The sequence below is a fragment of the Prunus dulcis genome, chromosome 5 (assembly GCF_902201215.1).
Source record: "Prunus dulcis chromosome 5, ALMONDv2, whole genome shotgun sequence".
Lineage (NCBI taxonomy): Eukaryota > Viridiplantae > Streptophyta > Magnoliopsida > Rosales > Rosaceae > Prunus > Prunus dulcis.
The window spans coordinates 7,996,173-8,020,431 of NC_047654.1; the positions used below are offsets into that span (position 1 = coordinate 7,996,173).

A 24,259-nucleotide genomic window follows, 5' to 3' on the forward strand; every position below is an offset into this window, starting at 1 on the left:
TTAATGATTTATTGTTCAGCTTATGGTAACTAAAAGATTTTTAAGAGCCAGCTTCGTTTTTTCTTAATCATCCAATCATGTAACTAAAAGTTTATGCGAAGTTTATTTTACTGCATGAATAATAATAAAAAGAGGTTTTAGGAGCAATAATCCATGAGTTTGTGCTCAATTCGCATTTTAGTTCTTGAACTCTAAAAATGGTTGACGTAGTCCAACAACTTCATTTTCATTAGTACTGTTGGTCATCCATTAAATTTTCTATTAAATTTAGACACACAATGGTCATTTCAAGTTTAGTCTCTAGGTTTTTTTAAAGAGCAATGAACCTGAATATATAAACGACTTATATTTTAATCCTGTAACTCGAATATTGGCTCCAATAGTGAAAACTATATAAAATGACAATTTTCCCTTTAAATTTGACTAAAAATGGAACATATTACAACGGCATGACCAATAGTGCTAATGAAAGCGAAATTAAGGAACTTCAACAAGAGACATTTTTAAACCAAAATGCGAATCGGACACAAGTTCGAATACTATTGCTCTTAAAAACCCTAATATAAAAAAAATTGTTATAACATTTTAACTTCTGTTAATTTTTCTTTTCTTAATTCCTTTCACTTGGAATAAGAATATGCATGATCCCACTCACGCATTTCTTTCAAATTCTATAATTTTGTTGTATTTTAATTAAATTTGTGGCGGACAAAATCCACTTGACAACTGACAAGTTGACGAGTTGACAATGAGTGGCTAGCTGTCATTGGCTCTGTCTCATGTTCCTGTTGACTTGGGCATCGACCTAAATTGCATCGACAGATGGAATGGAACCAAACCGGCCCAGTAATCTGTGACTTCTTGGAGCGTCCAACTTTCTTTGATTTTGAAAATTCTAAATCTATCCGGGGATTTGCTCCTTTTTGGGATGAAATTGCATGCCGCAAATAATGAGCGCGTCCTCACTTGGCTTAATTTTCTAAAGTCTTTGCATTCACATCTCAGAGGCTACACTTCTCTTGTGACTTTTGCTCTCCCTCTCTCTGAACTTATCCATCAGGTTTAATTTCTTTATTTTACGCAATCGATTTTAGAAGAGGTGAAAATCGGATAAAGAATTCGAGATGTATCGATAAAGGCTCTTAATTATTTGAACTACTATCACTTGATTCTCTTATTGAATATATAAAATTATATTCATAGAAAAAAAAAAGGGGTGATAAAATTGAAGGCACTCCAAGGGTAGATTTATTATAAATTAATATATGTATGTCAACCTCATTGTACATTTGTTTCATAACCAAACGCGTTAGTGCAATCCCAGTATTTGTTCCCCTATTTTGTAGAAAACAATTAAATAAATAAAACGAGCTGGTGTCTATCTATCAAATTAATTAACTAATTAATTAATGCGATTTAATTTGTTAATGATCCCTTAATTTACTACTTTTTTCACAAGATGAGGATGATGCCAACTTGGAATGAGTTTCTATTTCGATGGAAATCCGCGAAAAGTCCAGAATCTAGCTATATGCACTTTCAGACCATTTCCATTTTTGCATTCCGAGGTCTGCATGTTGAATATCTATTGTTTATATATCTGCAAGAAATCTCCACAAAACGTTTACATGAAGTCAGAATTGGCATATCCATGAATCATTAAAAATATAAAGCGACTGCTAAATATGGGTAAATCTCTTCAGTGATATCAAACGAAATATGTTAAATCTTACTGATCTACCTATCTTAGTAATCATTTGTTAATTTAACAAGGAAGGTGACAATTGCTAATCAACTCTAACCTAACTAGTGTAATTAATCATTTTGATTCAAGACTAATCCAATAATTTATTAATAGCGTCATGTTTAGATTTATCTACATATATTCTAAACTAAACACTAAGTTATTCACTCAGGGAAAAAAAATCCTAAAACTTATAGTAGTCTTTATTTTCAAACTAAACCAATCACTTACACGTTACTTGTAAAAAAAAAAAAAACTAAAAGAAACCCTAAGAGAGAAAACTCTTAGTCGCCTCTCTTTACGGGGTGTTTTTTTTAATGCTTTTTGTCTCTTTTTCCTCTCTTTTCCTGTCATCTCCACCTCCTTTCCTTTCCATCCTCTTTATCTTTACATTTGGCATCGTCTCCCTCTCTATTTCGTTGACTCGTTTATGGCGTAATTCTATTACAAATCTCTACTGATCTATCTTTTTTCGATGTATTTGCTTTATTTGTCAAAGAGGAAAGTTGATTGGTGCGGATCTTGTATATATTGGTGCTTGTGTATAGTGGATTGTCTTTGTGACTACAGGGTTACAATTGTTGGCGTGACTTGTGGATATTGATTTACTTTCCTTACACACCAAGAATTCCTATTATAATTGTAATTGATTTACTTTAATTCCTGATTTCATAATGCAAATAGATTTAGGAATTTATTATTTACTTGCCCATTCAGGTTTCATTGTATTATAAATATGACCTCCTACAAGGAGAAGAATATACAGAAAATTCCCACAAACAAATATTCTCTCATAATTTTCATATTTTAGCATGGTATCAGAGCCTAGTTCGATCTAGGGACCTGTGCTTGTGTTCTTCTTGAAATTTAAGTGCTCTTCTCCCCCCTTGAGAGGGGGGGAGGGGGAGTGAAAGGGATATGTTTATTGACCTATCCCAATTACCTTGACATATTTCCATGAAGATGTTGCTTATTTCTTGACTCCGACGACCCCTTCTCTTCAAGGGGAGGGGAGGATTGAAGAGAAGTTGTGTCTGAGTGAATTAGCTAAAGTTTATATGGAAGAATTTATTGTTGCCATTGTCTCTACTGCCGTGCTCATGGGGTTTCGGTGTTCTGCCTTACCTATTGCCGTGCTCACAGGGTTTCTGTGTTCTGCCTTACCAATTGCTGTGCTCACACAGTTTCTATGTTCTGCCTTACCTACTGCCGTGCTTACAGGGTTTTTGTGTTCTGCCCTATCTACAACCGTGCTCACAGGGTTTCTGTGTTTTGCTATGTGCCCTATTTTTTAAGGTTTGCTCTTGTGTTTCCGCTGTGAACTTTGTTTTAGTTTGTCACTTGTTTCACTCGTGGTTGACTAAAAGATCTTCTCTACAATTGGTGCTTCTCAAGTATGGTGTCCTGTGACTCGCTTGTCAAGTTAGGCCTGCGAAATATCTTTGCCCAACTTGAGGGGGAGTGTTGGCGAGTCCTTATTTCATTAGAATTTCGGTTACTTACCAATTGTATTTTGTCATATTGTAATAGAGATTATTTTATTTAGTGTTATGGGGGTTGATGATTTTTTCAACCCTCATGGAGGTAGCACCACCGACTCATTCTCCACCAACCATCGTTGAGTTGAGTGCCCAGATGGCTCCGCTCCTACAGATGCAGACTTTGACCCCGAACCCGATCCAGACCCCGACCCCGACCTGACCCCTACTCCGAAGACGACCCCGACCTATACTTCGAAGACGACCCCGACCTCGACCCCGACCCCGACTCCGAAGACGACCCCGACTCCGAAGACGACCCCGACCCGACTCCGAAGACGACCCCGACCCGACTCCGAAGATGACCCCGACCCCGAATTTGTCTCTGATTCAGACCCAGATCCCGATTTCGACTCCGACTCCGGCCTTGACTCAGGCTCAGATTCCGATCCTAATTCCTACTCAACCTGTATCCTATGCATCTTCCGCTGCACAAATTATGACTTCTCGACTAATGACCCCGACACATGGACCAGATTGCGCATTTTGTGAAATCCGAGAATCAATTGGCGGATATTTTGACAAAGGCGATTTCCAGTAAAGCATTCCACAATTCACTAGTTCAGTTGGGCATTGGCGACATCTATGCACCAACGTGAGGGGGAGTGTTGGCGTGACTTGTGGATATTGATTTACTTTCCTTACACACCAAGAATTCCTATTATAATTGTAATTGATTTACTTTAATTCCTGATTTCCTACTGCAAATAGATTTAGGAATTTATTATTTACTTGCCCATTCAGGTTTCGTTGTATTATAAATATGACCTCCTACAAGGAGAAGAATATACAGAAAATTCCCACAAACAAATATTCTCTCATAGTTTTCATATTTTAGCAACAATCTGGTGTCATTTGGTTTCTTTATTTTTGAAAAAAGTCACGAGTTTCTGTGTTGTTTTCACGTCTCATTTGTGAGAGTTTTATTTGTATTGTTCTTACTTGGTTCTTCCAAGCTTTATCTCTTTTTGATTGTTTGAGTTTACAATCTTAGTGGGGATGCTTATGCCCGAGTTTCTTTAGTCCTATGTGATCATTAGTGGAAGTGCACCAGATTTTCTTAATTTTGATGTTAGATTTCTCCGTATTTGTAATGGCTGGCTAGTTTGTATTGACCATTTGTATCTTGTGATTTTTTTAGCTGAATTATGAATGCAATCTATAATTCTCCAACCAAAAAAAAAATCACTTGTAAAAGATATATCCACTCAATCATGATATTATATTCTTCATAATTAGTTTATTCTTATTGGCTCCTAATCTTTATTTTAATTAATTTTTTTTAAAAAAAAAAGTATATGGGGTGTAAGGTTTTGAACTTAGGAACCCTTTTAACATTGATAAGAGAAGTACAACTAAACCACAAGAGTTAGTTGGTTATTGGCTCCTAATCATTATAACTCTCAAAACTATAAAGTACAATTGAATTTAAAAAAAAAGAAAGAAGAGCACAAATGGACTAGAAAAACTTTCTTATAACATGGATAACATTGTTTTGATATTTTCAACCAATAATGTAAGGACACGTGAAAAAATTATCCCATATATCATTACGCAATTAACCAAAAATAGCAAAAAATTTTATAAGAAACTTTTAGCATCCACCTCAAAATCAATTAACAATAGGTAAAAACCCAGTATGATTTAAACTATTAATGTAAACTTCCATGTTGATCAATTAGCAATGAGTAAACTTCCATGTAATTGATTTAAACTAATGTAAACGTCCATGTTGACTATGTGATAATACCCTGAACAGCTGCCATTTTCCAGCATCCAGCTGAAAATTCTGAGCAAATCCCCCTTGTAATAATACTAATAATAATTTAAGCAGCGAGTAGATCGACGCTCTATAAACTCACGCGAGTCACATATTTTCTCCACGAACCAAAACGCGCGCATGTGCCAACAGCTGTATATAAAAAAAAACCCCAACAGGAAGCCTCAGAAGGCAGAGCGAAGCCACAACTAAAATCTCTCTCCAATAAACACAAAGAGAGCAAAAGCAGCAAAACCTAAACCAGAAAAAGAAAATGGGCAGCTCCAAAATGTTCATGTTGGCCATGGTCATGGCGGTTGTGGTGTTGAGCATGACCAGTTGCTTCGGACAGTCAAAAGAAACGACGCCGGGTTGTGCTCAGGACCTGGTGCCCTGCGCAGACTACCTCAACAACACGAATCCTCCGTCCACCACGTGTTGCACCGCCATCAAACAGACCGTTGCCACCCAGCTCGCCTGCCTCTGCAACCTCTTCTTCACGCCTGGACTTCTCGAACTTTATGGTGGCAACACCACTTCGGGTCTCAGAATCGCCACCGCCTGCGGCGAAACAATGGACGTCAACAAATGCAAAGGTAAGCGGAGGCTAGATATCTGATAAATACACCCTTGTGTTTAATTGGATTTTATCAACACACCCTTTTCAGATCTTAATTGTTCAACGAACAAATTTGAGTGAAGTGGTGGTTCTAATGTTTGGTTTTTGCAGCTGCCATTGGTGCTCCCACTCCACAATCCCCACCTGCAACCCCAGGTAACCAAACTTCTCTTCTATGTTTACCAAATTCAAAATAATTATTTGCATCAAAATTTGAGTTCAGGGTCATCAAAAGTCAATTGGGTAACTTAAATCCTGATTAGCAGAGTTGGATTTTATGATCACTGATTATTATGAGCAAGAGTTGAGGCTTAAATCCTGGGTTTCTATTTTATTATTATTTTTCATAAATAAAATAAGATATTCTGGACAGGTCCTGGCTTAAGTTTGATTGTCCTCGCAAACCTGAGTTAGGTGAGTTTTTCATGATAGTGTGTCCAGCCCATTACCCCCAGTTTGAATTATTTTCTGGTGAGTTTTTCATGATAGTGTGTCCGGTCCATTACCCCCAATTTGAATTATTTTCTGGTGCATCAGAATAGTTTAGAATTTCTCCATTGTAAAAGAAAAAAACTTCGATTTGCCTTCAATTCCCCTGTTTTGCAATTCTTGTGTGATTGGACCCGTAAGAATCAGTAGGTAAAATGAGTGATGGCCGAATAGAGCCATGACACGTGTTCGAGTGTAATATAATTTTGGTAACATTTTGTTGGTGCCTTCCAAGTTTGACTGATCCATAGAAGATTCAACAGCAAGCCACTCCACCTTTTGGCATGTTTCCTGTGTCGTGCTTATGTATTTCTGGCTCCTGAAAATTCAGAGTTCGACCGCAAACAGTAAAAGAAATAAAATTTTGACCATTTCGTGCTCAGCAGTCAACAGTTTGTCATGCCCTTTCAGATTGTTGAAAATTATTACTTGAAAAAGGCTGAAACTCGCTTGCTAAACCAATTTATGTATGAATATTATTATTTTGTTTCTAAATAAAAGCTATAGTTTAAATTATTTTAAATTAATCTGATTTACAGAAATGAAAATTCGAATTTAGTTACAATTTAAAAGGGGTCGAGCTTATTGTCCTGGCCGACTGACTTAATCGATGTTTGCTATATGAATTTTTTATATATTATTATTATTAAATCAAGTGGTAATTTAATCTTGCAGGTGCACCAAAAGCTGACGATGGAGGCTCAAGCAAGATAGCGTGGGCTGGGTTTTCTGCTCTGCTCATATTTTGGGCTTCTGTCATGTTCTGTTGAACAGATTTGGAGATGTTGTTATTTGCTCTTGTTGTTGCTTTATATAAATTTATTTGATTAGCAGTTTTTTAATCTTAATTAGATCATATTGGTCAGTAAGTAAGTATTGTCTATGTTCTGTGTTGCACAATTTGAAGGTTACATCGTGACTGTGGTGCTTTTGATGGCACCACATTGACACCAGGCTATTTCTTTCAAATGTCGGACGAAAAAAAATCATGTTGGTTTTCTTAAAGTGTTTGTAATTTGCATCAAATATTTGTTGTAATTTGGGTGTTGTGGGCTTCACGTGATTTAAGATAGCTTTTTGTCGTTGAAGTGGTTAATTGGCCTCTAAATTGGTTGCGTATAAAGTTAAACCAATGTAGGTTTATTCCCACAAGAATATAATTTTCTCCCCCAATCTTGCTCTTTTTTGCTTTTTCTTGCACGCCTTATGTATAGAAATGGGCATTTTACTTCTATGGTGTCCCCAACTTTGCAGAAATTTTTGTCAAACATGAAACATTTTGATATCAACTTTGTAAATTAAAGTGTCTCATAATGTTTACTTACCAGTAATGTGTATGGAAATAAATGAAATAGAATAAACAAGAAATGGAAATCAAATCAACTAGGAGGAAAGTAATTGATCTAATTCCTATTCTTTGGAGTATTTGATTAAAGAATTTAAAGCAAGACTCGTAATCATATAAATAAACACATTAGAAGTTATGAATAAAAATCATTCACTTTATTCTCATTTTCATTACTTGTACTGAAAAGTCATCTCAAATTTGAATTTGTTCTCCTCTTCAAAGTTGAAAACAATTGTCTCGTTGGTTATTGCATATCACAAGGGCTGAGGACAAAAATAATTTTTAATCAATTTAATGTGTGTCCATAGGGCTGAGGGGAAAGATAATCTTAGTCAGTCAATTTAATGCGTGCTCATGGGGTTGGTCGAGAAACAATTATATAAAACAGAAATAGCACTATTTTGCTATTTCCGGTCAATCACAGTATGTTACGCTTGATAATTTTCTCACGTGGCACACTATAATTAGTCGGGGATAGCAAAACAATGATATCCCTGTTTCATACAAATTTTTCTGCTAACTGAGGGCAGACATAATATTTATCAATAAATTTAATGCATGTATACGAAATATGCTATTTTTCGTTTTGAATTATCGTTCTTGCATAAATACTTCAATCGCCAATGATCATTTGGTCTGTCGTTTTCATTATGTTTGAAGAAATCATGACAATTTGTGAGTTAAAAAGAAGACACTGGTACATTTAGTGTCGTTTTCACTTGAACCTTACACTTTCAAATGTTCACACTCTTGGAAGATGACAATCAAGTCAAAAACTTGATAGAATTGACAAAGATATTAAAATATCCTTATGGAAGGAAAATATTGTTTGGAATATTTAGAGCAAGAGGGGGAAAAAAAAGGTATAGACTCCTCATCTCCATGACCAAAACCATGAATAGCTTCCTCCTCGAAGAAATTATAAATCTCTCTCCCTTTCTTTCTGTTATAAAATATACACATTGAAATCTTATTCAAAGAACTAACTTAGGAATATCTTTGAGAAGGGACCTCACCACTGAGGTAAACCCCTTGGTCGAACCTATTTGTACTTTGGATTTGTTGGAATCAAATTCTTCCTTATCTGATCCAAAAAAAAAAAAAAAAAAGTAATGGAATAGTAGAATTGGACTGTATCGGACTTAGAGGATGCTTGCTTTGCTATTGGGCTTTCTCTTCAAAACAAAGTGGGCTAATGCTCTGGAATGGAATAATTGTTAAAAAAACAAGAGTTCTGTTTAGACCCAACCCAAGAGTGGTCTGTGGACACACAAAATTGCTTTGGACACCCAAGAAAACTTTCCAACTTTCCAGAACGGGTCATGTTGAAATCAGCTCAGAAGCCGGTATGCCAAAACTAAAACTAAAAAAGTTAAGAAGGGTTATGGCTAGATTTCGGACCATTTGGCCTTAGTTCATTTTTTTTGTTTACATTATTATTGTTTGAGCATGTCATTTTTTTTAAAAAGTAATTATTTATTTTTAATAAAAGTGATATTAAAAGACGGAGGATTGAAACACAAATTTTTGAGTGCAAGGAGGAGCAAGGAGTGAGGGGCTAGAACCATTTTGACTTCTCAAAATGCAGAAAAACTTGTGTGGAACGGAGATAACACTGTTTTGTTATTTTTAGCCAATCATAATATGTTAAATGGAATAGCTATCATGCATGACACACCATGATTCGTCGGCCTTTGTTCTTGTGAGCTAGGTTTAAAAAAAGATGTTTGCTATTCCCATCCCACAAGTGTTTCTCCTCAAAATGACACTATTTATGAAATGCCACTTTTAACCCCTTGTGCCTGTGCTGGCTTTGGTTGCCCTGTTTCTCAGCTACGTTGTGCGTTTGCTCTTTGTCCTATATTTGCTTGGGTTTTGCCCACTCTATTTTGGTTAAAATATAATATTTACCAAAAATAAAAATGTCCTTATATTATTTTCAGCTAATTAAAATGGGAATATAATTTTTATACCAAAAAATGGGCATATAATTTGATCCCTATTGACATAGAAGAAGCTACTAGAGGAGCCTAGTCAAGGCAAGTATATTGCTAATCAGTCCCTCTAACCCAAACAATTAAAAACCGAAACGCATACATAGAGAGAGCCAAAAAACGTGCCGCTCTCTCTCTCTCTCACTCTCACTTCCTCCCTCAGAGTCACTCTAAAACCCTATTTCTTGCTCTGCTCTCTCTCTCAAGCTTTTACAATGGACGAGGCGAAGCTGAACCAACTGAAGCATTTCGTCGAACAGTGCAAGGCCGATCCCTGCGTTCTTAGCGATCCTTCGCTCTTGTTCTTCCGCGACTACCTCGAAAGGTAAAAATCCATTTCTCTTCTTTTTCAATTGTTTTACACAAACTATTTCGATATCTGCTTCGCTGTTAAATCTCCACAAAAGTTGAAATCGATTCGTTTCTTCGTTTCAGTCTCGGCGCTACGATCCCTGCCCATTCTCACAGTCACGGCGATTCCAAATCGGTACTCTTCTCTCTAACTTTCTAATGTCTATTTTGTATGCCCTATATGTGTGCGTTCTGATTGAGGGATTTTGCGAGCTTAGAAGAGCTATGTGGTGGAGGAGAGCGACGACGACATGGCGGACACTGAAGCCGCTCAAGTCCATGTCGAAGATGAAGAGGAAGATGAGATAATCGAATCCGACGTTGAGCTCGAGGGCGACACTGTGGAGCCTGACAATGAACCTCCTCAGAAGGTTACTTTTCAATTAGTTTCAGTTCTAGTGATTTAGTTATTAGTATGTGAATGATTTTCAAACTTTTTTCTTTTTATATATTCATGGCTTGGATGATTTTGCAGATGGGAGATGCGTCGGCTGAGGTCAGTGATGAGAACCGCGAGGCCTCTCAGGCAGCAAAATCCAAAGCTGTCGAGGCCATTTCAGAAGGTATATTATTCATTATACTGTGCATGTTCGTTTGTGAATTGAGGGCTTGCTTGAGGATTTGATGGAATTTATGCAATGCAGGTAACTTGGAGGAAGCGATTGAGCATCTCACGGAGGCAATTTTGCTCAACCCTACTTCAGCAATTATGTACGGCACCAGAGGTCGGAGCTTTTGGTTCTCGTATGGTCATAGGGATTGTTTTCTTTCTTTGAATTTGAAAGTTTATTTCCTTGTGTTTGGTTCTGAACTCTGTTTAATTTGTTACTTAACAGCTAGTGTGTACATCAAAATGAAGAAACCTAATGCCGCTATTCGTGATGCCAATGCTGCCCTAGAGGTTGTTGTCCTACACCTTGTTTGTTTTTATATGATGTCTGATTTTCCCCTTGTAGAATCTACATTTGTTTATATATAGGCTTTGTGCATATGTTGTTTGCTTACTTGGTGAAGTGTTTAGTTCAACATAGTGTGTTAGTCAGCATCGTTATGCATCCTGCTTTGCTTGTTACAATCAGATGAAAATAAAATGTTTTCTCAGGTCATATAATTTCATTTCATTATAGTTGTGTCCTTTTGTATAGTTCTGCTTGCATGAGTTTTGGGATTTTAGTTTTTATCTACTTGCTAGATGTAACATGACATTTTGAGAAGGTGAACATGCATTTTAATTAATTTGTAATCTTTATTGCAGATCAATCCTGACTCTGCTAAAGGCTACAAGTCTCGCGGCATAGCACGAGCAATGCTTGGTCACTGGGAAGAGGCTGCCAAGGATCTTCACTTGGCATCGAAGTTAGATTATGATGAAGAAATAAGTGCTGTACTTAAGAAGGTTTCTCTCACACTTTATCCTTTTGGTTTATCAAGTAACTGTAGTTTGTTGTTTCTTGTACTTCTGCATTTATTTATCATCTATCATACATAGATAAGTTTGTTGCCTTTTGCCTTTATTTATCCTTTATCGTGCATTACTGGTGTATCTTATTGTGTGAACCCAAATAAACTGCCAGTCACGCCTGGTTTAGTGAATAACCATAGGTTTTGGTATTTTGAGGAGCACTGTATCACTAATTAAATTTGTGAAGCCCAAATACCTGATGTTATTGAGGGTTAAATCTATGAAGTCCAAATACTTGATGTTATTAGAGTATGGCTATGGTTCACAGATGAGGTATCTTACATGGAATTCTAATGGGAGAACAAGGGAAAAAAAAAAAAAAAAAAAGACTTAACACAATGGGGGAAGAATATGACGGCTGACATGCTTTAGCTTACTGCAACTCTTGGATTGTGTATTTTTGTGTTTGAGGATTTGAGTTTCCCTCTAATGTCAACTCCTCAACTGTGTAGGTTGAACCAAATGTGCACAGGATTGAGGAACACCGTCGGAAGTACGATAGGCTTCGCAAAGAAAGGGAGGATAAAAGGATTGAACGCCAGAGACAACGCCGCCGTGCTGAAGCTCAGGTACCTATCTAGAAGTTCATTCCCGTGAAAAGATTATGCTATCTTGTTTCTGGCTGATTGAGATATTTTGGTGTGTTCTTTTCAAGGCTGCGTATGATAAGGCTAAGAAGCAAGAGCAGTCATCTTCTAGTAGAAGGCCAGGAGGCATGCCTGGTGGGTTTCCAGGAGGAATGCCTGGTGGCTTTCCAGGAATGCCAGGAGGCTTCCCAGCAGGCATGGGTGGAGGGTTTCCAGGGGGCATGCCTGGAGGCTTCCCAGCAGGCATGGGTGGTGGCTTTCCAGGAGGAGCATCTGGAGGTGCATCTGGAGGTTCGCCTAGGGGTGGTGCGCCTGGGGGTTTCCCTGGTAGCACACCAGGAGGGGTGCCCGGAAATGTTGATTTTAGCAAAATATTGAATGTAAGTATGTCGGTTCTTGATTGAATTCAAATTTTAAATGTGTTCCTGAAATTAGTGATTATGTATTGTTTATTTTGGTATATATGAAGCCAGGAAAGAAAACTATTATGTTATATAATTTAAGAATTTCTATTTAAGCCAAGGATTTAGGTTTTATTGGTCATTTGGCAGTGCTGTTTACTGTGTATTAACCTACTATGACATAGATTGTTGTTTCTCTTCTCTGTGTTATATTGAACAATTGAGTTCTCGAGTCAGAAAAAAGCAATTTTCAGGCTGAAAAAGGTCAGAAATGCAATTTACAAATTTAAATGGTCCTTCTTGCAATTTTTTGTAGGACCCTGAACTGATGTCTGCGTTTAGTGATCCAGAAGTCATGGCTGCTCTTCAAGATGGTAATGTCTCTTCTTATAACTTTGTTTTTCTATTGATATTTGAGTTTGGCCAGTTGTTGACTAATAATCCATAAACTCCTGGTTGTGATTATACTGGTTATTTCAAAACATGGAAACTTATAATTCAGATGAACTTGTTTTTGTGAAATGAAAGACAATAAAATATGCACATGCTAAGAAGTTAAATTTATGGGTGAACGCTCGAATCCTTTGGTTGTTTAAGCTACATTCTGTGACTGAAGGACAGTTCATGATTCGTCGTGTTATATAATGTTTTTTGCTTGCTTCCACAACAGCATCTGCAATGTCATAGTTCTGGTTTACTAGAGAAGACTAATAAAGAATGGTTTTTAGGCTTTTATTCGTGGTATGTTTATTTTGAAGTATTGAATACATCATACGTATAATGGAATATAATTATGCCAATTGTTAAGTAAGACCAGAAGGAAGACAGTGGGCTGGTTGAGATAAGTGATAAGGTAAAAGTAGGAAAGAAATAGGAAGTGAGGTAGTACAATTACCGTAGTAGTGGGGGGTATCCAGCAAGCAACTAAAATAGTTTGTTAAACTACATACAGATGATCATTTTTTTTCTTATTGATTTTATTCTTGATATTCATAAAATATTCTGTTAAGCTTTCCTCTGTTGAATCATTGTGCTGTCTTCTGATAGATGCCGATTGAGTATCTGGTCTTTCATTTGCTTGCTGTGCTTCCTAATTTATTTTTTTAATGATTATGTCCTGAAATCTTTTTGGTAACTAATCTATCTGAATACGGGATTGACAAGTTAAAAATGATGTTCATTATAGAATGGAACTGAATAGGAATATTTAATTTTCCAGATTGTGGAGTCAATACTCCTAGTCGTTCAAAAGAGAAAAGAATTAGAAAGATTGCCATGCATTAAACTAGCTGTTGATGTTCTCACTAAAATAAGGGCCGGAGATAGAAATGCTAGTGTTACAGGATTAGGAAATACAGACCTGATTAGTAGCATTGGAGTTTGCTATTTGCCCGCCTGACCGTAATTGGTTGATTGGCTGTTTCTTTTGCAGTAATGAAGAACCCTGCTAACCTTGCAAAGCATCAAGCAAATCCCAAGGTGGCTCCTATAATTGAAAAGATGATGAGCAAATTTGGAGGACCCAAGTGAAAGTTTCCGAGTTGTCATGATGTTTTTGGCAGATGAACTTTCAAGACTTGAGATGGTGCGTGACATTGTGCTATACAAGACGGTTTCATGTCCGGTAGCTTGTTAAAATTCTATAGCTGTGTTACCATTACTTTTACAGTAACTCTAATGGAATGACCGTGTTTAACCCTGCATTATCATTGGTTGCCTTGGGCAAGTTTATTATATATACTGAAGTGTTGAAAAGGGTTTCAGATTCTTTTGTTCTTAAGGTTGTTACAGAAGGGTTAAAATGTCTAGCTTTTAAGCATGCAAATTGTAGATTTGAGTTGCTGGAGCATTGGAAATTGGGGATTTTGTGCAGTGGTTGCTGGATGCTATGATGTTATCATAGATGAAGCATCCCAGAACTCAAATGAAATTTGGGTGAACCACGTAAACTTAGATGTTCTTGTTTTTGGGTTTGTTTATAGAAATTAAATATGGGGTTTATGTATATAATTAGGGCTAAGAATGGTTATATGACTAAATGTCCCTAATTTGTAGGGGACTTTGTTAACCAATTTTTGACATCAACAAATTTACATCGAGTAATTGGGTGCTATGATCTAATGAATGGGGTGTCTTGAGAGTTTTCCTTGAGCTTCTTACAGCTTACGTAGAGTTCAAATATAAAAGCAAGCCCACCCTCTCGCTTAGTGGGTAGGGTAAGTAGCAGGATCGAATGTCACATTTGGTGCTAAAATATGAATGTGAATAGGATAAAGCACTCTTACCATAATCCTATTATGTGTATTTTTTAGGATAGAAGTGTGGGATACATAATTCAACTACTTCAGTCGAGATATGGGTTCGGGAAACTAGTGTCAGTGAATGATTTTATCTTTTCCAATCCGACCTCCTTTTTAATCCAAGCCAATTCTACTCGTATGTGCCATCCAATTCCAATCCCAAACCACATGCCATGTCCCATAAACTTCACTTCCGCTTTTGTTTCCAGTCTGCCAGACACGAGACAACGCGTGGAAGTATAAGGGCACTTTTTATCAGTGGAAGGCGAGTGGGGTTTATTTTTTACTCAGGGAAAGTGACTTTAGACTCTTGAGCACCAATCAGCTATCATCTTTGCTTAGAAAGGACCTCAGTATAATATGAACACCGTTGGTGAGCTATCTAGTTCACATTTGGGGTCTCTCACCACTTTCTCAACGCTTGTAATTAAAACAAAAAGAAATAATCAACGTTGTGCAATATAAAGACCACAAAACGGGCAACTAGATCTTCCAGCCAAGTTGTCAACAGTGTCTATCTAGGTGGAAAAAGATATTAACTTGTAGATTAGTGATCTTATGTTCGAACCCCCATGACACCTTAGTAGTGTGTATGTGTGTGAGAAATCCTCATTCCTGTTGTAGTTTAGATCATCGCTTGTATTCAAATATATTTTTTTTACAGCCAAGTTTGAATCCCATTTTGTGTCAATTAGATTAATTTAAATTAATTTAGACTACTACTTATATAAACAAAACCACAAAATGTATAATTAATAGTTTATTATTACCTTATTGTAAGGTTTCAATGTTTTGAATCATCAAGATTATACGAATTTGTGCTGCAAGAGAAATTTATATAATTTACCATGCCCATTGAGAAAACAAAAGAGATATTTAGTCATATACCCATTTTTAGCGCTAATAATATATATAAACTCTACACCATTTAATTTCTATAAACAAACCCAAAAAAAATCCAAAAAATAATAGCTGACTCTATTAAATTAAATTTTAATTATTAAATTACTTTGATGCCCTATTGAATGTTTTGGGTCTTTTTATGAAGTTTTGGGGTTGGATTTGTTTTAAGAAATTAATGACAGTTTTGTAATTTAAAAGAAGTTAAAAACTTTTTTGTTATGTTGTAAATGGATTTTGGGTGTGTTTCTAAAGTCTATTTCATATAGGTTTTTTTATATTTATAATTTGAACTCCTATATTGAGTATAATAGTGAATCTTCCAAAATAAAAAAGCAAAAAAAAGAAAAAAGAAAAAAAGGTTCATGACCGTATACCAAGTGAGTACAATCAAAGTAATTAGAAGACAAGTCCATTCCACCATAATTTAATTAGTCCCTATTCTCCCTTAGTCGCATAGGTCCTATCAATCAAATTTGGAAATTTTCTACCAACCATTGTCTTTATTAAGACTAAAAGGAGTTATATATTTGAACTCCATCCAAAAAATTTAAAAAAAAAAAAAAATCTACCTTCAGAATGTCTTCTTGTTGATGTTGTCATTTAGACCACACCAACTGTCGGTTTATACTTTGATTGGTAGTTTTACCTTCAATGGAAATGCTTAACCGTTTCAGTTGGCTGGCTGACTTAGTGCCTTGTTCTTCTCAAGCTTGTGTGCTAAGATAGCTAGTGTAAATCTAAGCCTGAAATCCAAAGTTTTTGTTTGCACCTCTTCCACAAGTTTTTGTATACAAATTTAATTTTTCTTTTTTAAAACTAATCGAGTCTTATCGTCTAAATTCAAAGTCTTTCTTTCAAGTCATTCCACCCAAACGAAGCTTAATTAAGTTTCGTTTACATCTAATGACGACTGCATTCCTTACTATTTGTAGAATTAGGTGCGCATTCGTTGAAACTTTTTGATTAGACGCGAAAATATGGTACCAAGCAATTCAAAATTTGTGGAAAATAGTTGAATCAATATATTGGATTTCAATACGGTAGCTCATGAGTCGCTTTAAGATGGTTTTAATGGTGTTGAAGCCATAATTATGTGCTCCTTGGATGCTTGTCTCCATTTTAGTGGGATAGCGATTGTGTGTGTTTACGTAAAAGCATCTACAACTCGCTCTGATACCATGAAGGAAGTTGAGGTTTCGCACCAAAATCAATTGGCAACTGGGTAGGGGGTGTGTTTAAAGTAGCCAAACTCCTTATAAGCTCTTGCATGGTTTTCCAACTTTCCAATGTTTGACATTTTTACTTTCACATTCTCACAACCATACTCGCTATCCACTAAGGAGACCTCTAAATATGAGAAGAGTGAAAGTACTCTTAATGGCTCATTATCATTTAATGTTAGTCTATTAAATGCTAATTATTATTTGTTGTTATTTTTTTGGTCTTCATTTTATTCAAAAATTGAATTAAAAGAGAATTAAAACATTTATAACTCCTTAAATTAGGGAGTACGCTTGGAGTTGAAATTTAATAGAGAACTCATAAAATAGCTTTCTAGTGTTTTTAGGTCAATTTTAACTATAAAAAAGAGAGTATGATTGTAGATGTTCTAAATAAATTGTGTTTGGAAAATAATAAACGCATTAAAAGGGTATTCACAATATAACATAAAGATATTGTCCTCAAGAAAAAAGATGGCTAGCGTAGGAAATTTAAATAGCAAAATCTTGGTGTAGGAAATCCAATATATTTTTGATACAAATGAAGTGATATTAGGGGCCGAGAGGAATTCAAAACCTCGGGTGGGAAATGCGGCACTTAAAGTTTGGGGATTATTAGGGTTTTTTGCTAAGCAAAATTAACATACATATTTAGGGTAATCATTTTCGTTATAGTACTTTCTCGAATTGAATTCTAACACACACACACATATATATAGGATTCTTCAAATATTTTTATTTGAGGGATGTCCTTTAGGGTACCCTACGAATTTATTTTCAATGATTCAAATCTATTTTTTAGGTCTTCATCGTAGATCATTCTTGCAAAAAATTAGACAAATTGGAAACTGTTTAGACATCTAATTGTGTATTAGAATTGTTCAATATTTTTTTTAGTACAAGTGATAGTCTAAACTACAGGGGAGAGGGATTTCTATCTCTCTCTCTCTCTCACCACACACAACTATGATACTGTAGGGATTCAAACACGAGACCTGTAGTCCGCAAATTAAAGCTCTTTTCCATTGAGTTAGACCCCGTTGATAGAATTTTCGTAAAATTCTTAATAAAAATGAATGAGCACATAATATAATTAGCAATACGACCACACATGCAACTTTATCAGACAAATATAGTGCATGGATTTGTAGTGCTACCATAAACAATTGAATCAATTACATATTTTTAAACTGTCACATACATATAACACCAAATCCATGTGTATGTTGCTTTTGTCGTTCTGTTCCTTTTTTAATTATCATTCGAGTTCCATGTGGTTATTTCTATAAATCAAACAAAACTAACCACGTGAAATTGAAATTTGAATAAAGAAAAATTGTTTGCTACTTGCAAAAGGAAATTATTAAATGAATAGCTAAGAGAAATCCAATATGGAAGGAACTGTGATATGTGACCATGTTGGAAAATTCTGGTCGTTGAGGTGATCATGAACTCTCAACTGCTACAGTAGTAATGTCCTCATCTCCACTTACAAGCAATGCCACCCCTTTGTTGAGTTCTCTCTAGCCACACTACCCACCTGTTTTCATATACCTAATAAACAAACCATAATAAAAAAAAAATATAAATCTCCACCTGTCTATACCTTAAAATTAAATGGAAGAATTTGATTTACTCACCCATTTTATAGGTAAGCTAGCAGGCTAGCTGCAGCTGCCTTTGAACTTGAAGTCAGTTCGCTTTCCTTGAGGGTGAGGTATGTTTGTATTCATATGGTTTCTGCAATACGTGTTTGCATGACAACAAAAAAATGAGTAGATGGCAAAGTAAAAAATAAAATATACGTAAAGTGCCTTGCAAGTTATACGAGACTTGTTATTTAATTGCCGGGGTGTGTAACACCTGGCAGTCTAAAGCCAATCAGGCGGAGGCATATGTTCGATTGGATTAATTCATTATTTTACTTGATCGCCCGATTTGAACCACAAAACCGGGAGTTTTTAAATAAGAGAGCGTGTAGTATTTGATGTGTGTGTGAGATAACAATTAATTGGTCGTGTGTGATGAGAGTCGTAGAGAATGTCACAGTTACGGATCCATTAATTTTTTTTTTTTAATGTGGTCAAGATGTAGACCGAATTGCCTCATGAAAGCAATTAGTTATATAGAGACAAATTATAGATGTGTGTGTACAGTGTATGCCTTGATTAATTTCCTAAACATATCTCATACACCGTTCAAATACACATCAACAACAAAGAAGATGGGTCCAACAAGTTTGAGAGCACCAAACCTTGCACAGTTGATCGGCAGCCAGCCCCACATATCCCTCTTTGCCCTACCTTAACCTCTCTCAGAGATGACTTTTGTCAAACAGTTTGCTCTCATAACACATTTTCTCAAAAGAGCATCAATGAAACTTCACGAGTAGCCAAAGGGCGAGTAGAGACTATAAATCTACGATCGCCCTCAAGCGAACCAGCCATTAAAAGATGGGGTATTAGATTAGGATTAAGATAAATATAGTAAGAAGTATACATTATTAATTGCCTCCTAATTAATTTACTTAATATGGTCCGGACATGTATATATATGACGCATCTGTAGCTTGTATTTTGGTGAACACACACATGCAATATTGAAATGTGGGGTTGAGTCATTGAAGGAAAAGGTCCACTTCTTGGAACTATATGAATCTAACTAAGCCAAGAGCTATAAGTCAAGGACCAAGAAATTGGATAACTAACTACCCCCAGTCTATAAGGTCAAGCTTAAATTTGCTGTTACGAGATGTCGGGCAATATCATCCACCAGATTGCTTCAACTAGACCACGTCATCCAATTTAGTTCTTTATCCAATGAGTTAACATAAAACTTGGGTTTTGGAATTGAACTATATTCCAAAATGAAGCATGCGTGGCAGATTTGCAGCACTTAACAGTGCGTGTTAGTATAAACATAAACTCATACATCTATGGTCCGTGCCAAAAATGGTAAATCATTTCTTGTGAGCTGTTTTGCTAAGATCTTCACGCATATAGATCTGTACGAGAATTGTCTGGGCGTATTGATGTATTGACACATGCATGCATGCTTAGTTATCAAACAAGATTTGCTAGGGTTCCCCAATATTGGATAGTTATGTGTCTAGAGATGAGGAGGACTTCCATTTGATAATAAAAAATTGTGATGATAAATGGTATACTTATTAAGTAATTTATAAGGAGACGAGCCTGGGAAAATGATTATCGATCAATAAATTATTAATATTATGTTTACTGATTACATTCATCTTACATCTTTCATGAAAGTAACACTAAATGACATGTCTGTCGAATGCAAAGGTGCCAAAGTCAAATGCATACATTGACAAAAATTTGATTTCTCCTCTTGGGAAATGAATGAGTCCACGGCATTCTCTGCAAAATGATACTTTGAAAATCATGGACGGCTTCACTATGAAGGTTATAACGTTCTTAATAATCATGCTTCTAGACGTATAGAAACGTGGTCTAGTTGATGCACAAGAATTTTCCAGTTCCCCAAATGCGAAGGTGGTGTTGTTGACTGATCGGCCGCAACAAATATTTGCAAATTTTTTCTCTCTAGTTTTTTATTCAATAAATACTGTTCACTGTGACTAGGAGATCCGTGGCCTTTGTTCGTACGGATCTGTTTAGAACTTATGTTTTAGGTTTTACTGATTTAGTTTTTAGCTACAACCTAAAATCTATAATATATACAGAAATTAGCTAAAATAGTCATTTTTCAAAATATTTATTCCAAAATAGCTATATTTGTAATAAAGAGACAGTATACTACCGTAATATTCTATAATTTCTCATAAAGATGTAGTAGTGAGGATAACAAAGAAACACTGTAAAGGAAAGAGCTATTATTGAATAAATGTTTTTAAAAAAAAGGCTATTTTAGCGCAAAAATCCGTAATTATTTATGTGTATCGTTGATACACATTCTCCTTGGAATAATAACTGTTGTTTTTCTTTTATTTGACACTTAAGATTTTCTCAAGAGTTAAAAATTGGAAGGTCAAATAATGATACTCCACTGAATGACATTGAACCCAAATTGTAGGAAACGGTAGAGATTTGTCAGGTGGTGGTATCTGGTATGCCGTAATTGGGTAGTTGAATGAGCATGCACATAAAAAAGGGGCTCATTATGGGTTCAGAAACTAGAGCCACTTGGCAAGTCATCGAACTTGCAGAAGAAGATGACACAATATACACACACACATACACATTTAGGTGGGTAAACATGATTTCGTCGACATAATCAAAACCCATCTGAGTGCCTAATTTTCCCTTAATTAACAAAATCAAGAATTAAAACAAAGCACTTAGAATAAATTCACAGATCAAAACCCCCATGTTGTTAAGGTAAAGCAAGATTAATTGGGCTCTATTAAGACTCAAAAGAGCAACACCGGATCATACTCCATCAAGATAAGGACACGTAGACGTAGTGATGACGAAATGGATGATGGAATGGTTGAGTAAGAGTGCAATCAAAGGGCAGTGGGTTTGTGTAGGAAAATGGGAAGAAATTTTTTAGATGCTTATTACATATATGCAGAGCTCGCTCTCTCTCTCTCTCTCTCTCTCCCTCTCTCTTTAGGTCACCTATCTTTCACCATCACCCATTTTCTGAGCCAGACACACCTTAACACAATGTGGTTCCTACATCCCTTTCACAACCCAATGGTGGACCCCAAAATCTCTCTCTCTCTCTCTCTCTCTCTCTCTCTCTCTCTCTCTCTCTCTCTCTCTCTCTCTTAAAATATTATAATGTGTGTGTAAATTGATAATTAGTTTTATTGGACTTGACATGAGGATGGGAAAGGAGAGGACTGACGACTTTATATAAAGATGGGGGTGGGGCTTTTGGGTCTTTAAAAGGAGTATTGGTGAGCCTAATTGAGTGCTTGGTGCTTATTTCTGGTCAGATTTTGTTTGTATATTTGGTGGTGTGTTTTGTTAATTAGTACTAGCTCGCTAGTGGTATGGGACGGCAACCTTGTTGTGACAAACTTGGGGTAAAGAAAGGGCCATGGACAGCTGAGGAGGACAAGAAGCTCATCAACTTTATTCTCACTAATGGCCAGTGTTGCTGGAGAGCTGTGCCTAAGCTCGCCGGGCTTCGCCGGTGTGGCAAGAGTTGCAGACTCCGTTGGACCAACTATCTCCGGCCCGACTTGAAGAGAGGCCTCCTTACTGAAGCTGAAGAACAGTTGGTTATTGATCTCCATGCTCGTCTTGGAAATAGGTCATCCTCATCTATTCATATATTCTGTGGTCTTGATTCATTTACATGGATACATGTTAATCATGACGTTAGTGTTTGGGAGCATATTGATCCGTACATGTTAATGATTTTACTAATGGTGTTTGGTGGTGAAAAAGGTTGTTTCATCTTCATAATAACTTAAATTATTTATAAAGTATGTAATTATTTCTTTTTCTTTTTCCTTAAGGTACAAGCTTGGTTTCTACTTTCTTGTCTTCAGTCATAAAGTTGAAAAGGATCATATATGCATTCAACAAGACAAAGAAACTTTGGTTGACACGTTTAAGAAAAAATGGTCCTTCAATTTCTTGGTAGAGCATTATATTTGTTTTTTTGTATATTGAGAGAATAGTATTCCAACGTGTACCATATTTACTAATCATATTACTCATCACACATATTTTACAATACGTGACATATCGTCTCTGTAGCAAATTGTATATCCCTCAAGATTTTACCTGCTTATAGACTTAAGCTAGTGCTTTGATTAATTACATCCCTAGCATTTAATTAGTTGATAACTTATGAGCATGATTAAGCTTATGATCACTAGCGCAAGTTTTACTAACATATTGGTCATGCTCTTGTTTTGGGTATATAAAAATAGGTGGTCCAAGATTGCAGCCAGATTGCCAGGGAGGACTGATAATGAGATCAAGAATCATTGGAACACCCATATCAAGAAAAAGCTGCTTAGGATGGGAATTGATCCTGTCACGCATGAACCCCTCCACAAAGAAGATCAGTTGGGGTGCAGCAAGGAAACCAAATCATCATCATCATCCCATGATCATAAAAATAACTTGCCAGATCATCAATCTACAAATGATCATAGCATGGTAGTCAACTCAGCCGGATCGGAGGACATGAACTCATCAAGCTCACCACCAGAAAACTCTTGCTCCGGCGACGAATCAACGCTGCTAGATACCATTTGCAACGACGAGTCGTTGATGAAGAACCTGTGGGTGGATGAAACTCCTCTGATTGATGCATTGTGGAGCAACAATGGTCAAGTAGTAGCAGATCACGGGGGCAACGAGATTAATATTGAGAATGGCATGGGGTTGCAATCTTGGGAGGACAATTGTGCATGGCTTTTGGATTGCCAGGACTTTGGTGTTCATGATTTTGGCATGGATTATTGCTTCAACGACGTCGAATTAAACGGTCTCAGCACATTAGAGATGGGGGATAAATTAAGCACTACTATAAATTAATAAATATAATTAATAGCATCCAGTTAATTAATTACTATATATTAATGTGAAGAGAGAGTAGTGTTTAATTCAAATGTGCTTACATGTTACAAAGTACCATGTCTGCTGCCTCACTTTGAAGTTATTTTGTTGGTGTTGAATATTCTTGGAAGGTCGAGCTTCAAACCTGATTTCTGATGAACAGGTCTCTCACCAACCCAAGAAACAGCCATACCAAACTACCTAAGAAAATGTCACGTAAAAGTTAGGGACAGGTTGGACAATATTGTAAAAATGTAATCATATTACTGGGTTTTGCTAAGACGAAACTTTCTGTACATTAATTATTTTACGCTGAATTAAATAAAGCAAAATGGTTCATTTGTTATATATGATTCTGTTTGCTGAGAGATTATTTCATAGCTCATTCAAGTTTTACCAAATTTTCGTATTAGAAAATATTATATAGCTAGGCCGATTTCAGTTAGGTCAATTGGCATAGGCAATGTGCCCTTTCTTACACTCGATTTAAATTCTCAGTCCTATAATTTAGAATATCACTTTAGAAAGAACCTAAATGCCTAGAAATCGACCAAAAACAATAAAATTATGGCAAAAGAAGACGAACCATCCTATGCCCTTGCAAGTAATGGGATACTTAAGTTTTCTTTTTCTTCTTTTGGTGTTAAAAATTAATTGAAAGTGTTCAATATATATAATACAATGGCACCACTACTTCACATTATTCTGCTGAAATCCAATTAGCCACTTCAAAAGTGGCCATAAATTTTATAGGCTACTGGGATATCATGTCGGCAAAATGAAATCCTAAGCACACTTTTTGTGGTGCCACTATTAGCTACGTTTTTGTGATTTTATTTGCTGATAGATAAAACTTGAGTGCGCACTAGTTTATTCATTGGAGCTCCCTTTTAAATCTTGTCACCCTGTCATCATTGTAGGGATCTTCCCCCTCTGAAAAAAGGAAAAGTAAAATATTCAGGTAGCTAAGATAGGAGTATGTAGAAGCTAATTAACTATTTTGTACTTGTAAGCATGAATATAATCATAGCCATG

The 24,259-nt window shown here is 36.1% G+C and overlaps 3 protein-coding genes across 4 annotated transcripts; all 3 read left to right on the plus strand.

Annotated features, from left to right (window-relative positions):
- The first annotated feature begins 5,218 nt into the window (after window positions 1-5,218).
- LOC117629300 lies at window positions 5,219-7,245 on the plus strand. The gene is made up of 3 exons (XM_034361841.1): window positions 5,219-5,637; window positions 5,772-5,816; window positions 6,825-7,245. Exons 1-3 carry the CDS (start codon window positions 5,316-5,318, stop codon window positions 6,917-6,919), a joined length of 462 nt encoding a protein of 153 aa, XP_034217732.1. The 5' UTR covers window positions 5,219-5,315; the 3' UTR covers window positions 6,920-7,245.
- Window positions 7,246-9,544: 2,299 nt separating this feature from the next.
- On the plus strand, window positions 9,545-14,060 carry LOC117628161 (FAM10 family protein At4g22670). Of its 2 annotated transcripts, none has more exons than XM_034360544.1 (11): window positions 9,545-9,816; window positions 9,927-9,978; window positions 10,061-10,213; window positions 10,318-10,405; window positions 10,487-10,567; window positions 10,679-10,743; window positions 11,098-11,238; window positions 11,757-11,873; window positions 11,960-12,271; window positions 12,609-12,666; window positions 13,725-14,060. In XM_034360544.1, the coding sequence occupies exons 1-11, from the start codon at window positions 9,707-9,709 to the stop codon at window positions 13,820-13,822; spliced, it is 1,275 nt and encodes a 424-aa protein (XP_034216435.1). In that variant the 5' UTR covers window positions 9,545-9,706; the 3' UTR covers window positions 13,823-14,060. The 2 variants fall into 2 exon arrangements, with proteins under 2 accessions (XP_034216435.1, XP_034216436.1); XM_034360545.1 differs by having other exon boundaries at window positions 9,606-9,816; window positions 10,064-10,213.
- A 7,547-nt stretch (window positions 14,061-21,607) lies between these two features.
- On the plus strand, window positions 21,608-23,547 carry LOC117629204 (protein ODORANT1). Its single transcript, XM_034361715.1, has 2 exons — window positions 21,608-21,962; window positions 22,591-23,547. Exons 1-2 carry the CDS (start codon window positions 21,700-21,702, stop codon window positions 23,201-23,203), a joined length of 876 nt encoding a protein of 291 aa, XP_034217606.1. The 5' UTR covers window positions 21,608-21,699; the 3' UTR covers window positions 23,204-23,547.
- The last annotated feature ends 712 nt before the right edge of the window (window positions 23,548-24,259 follow it).

Excerpts from the sequence above, each read along its gene's own strand:
- LOC117629300 (XM_034361841.1), top strand. The coding sequence starts at position 5,316 with ATGGGCAGCTCCAAAATGTTCATGTTGGCCATGGTCATGGCGGTTGTG. Across the intron at positions 5,638-5,771 it reads GGACGTCAACAAATGCAAAG|CTGCCATTGGTGCTCCCACT; the intron begins GTAAGCGGAGGC and ends TGGTTTTTGCAG. Across the intron at positions 5,817-6,824 it reads ATCCCCACCTGCAACCCCAG|GTGCACCAAAAGCTGACGAT; the intron begins GTAACCAAACTT and ends TTAATCTTGCAG.
- LOC117628161 (XM_034360544.1), top strand. The coding sequence starts at position 9,707 with ATGGACGAGGCGAAGCTGAACCAACTGAAGCATTTCGTCGAACAGTGC. Across the intron at positions 10,744-11,097 it reads ATGCCAATGCTGCCCTAGAG|ATCAATCCTGACTCTGCTAA; the intron begins GTTGTTGTCCTA and ends TCTTTATTGCAG. Across the intron at positions 12,272-12,608 it reads ATTTTAGCAAAATATTGAAT|GACCCTGAACTGATGTCTGC; the intron begins GTAAGTATGTCG and ends AATTTTTTGTAG.
- LOC117629204 (XM_034361715.1), top strand. The coding sequence starts at position 21,700 with ATGGGACGGCAACCTTGTTGTGACAAACTTGGGGTAAAGAAAGGGCCA. Across the intron at positions 21,963-22,590 it reads CATGCTCGTCTTGGAAATAG|GTGGTCCAAGATTGCAGCCA; the intron begins GTCATCCTCATC and ends ATATAAAAATAG.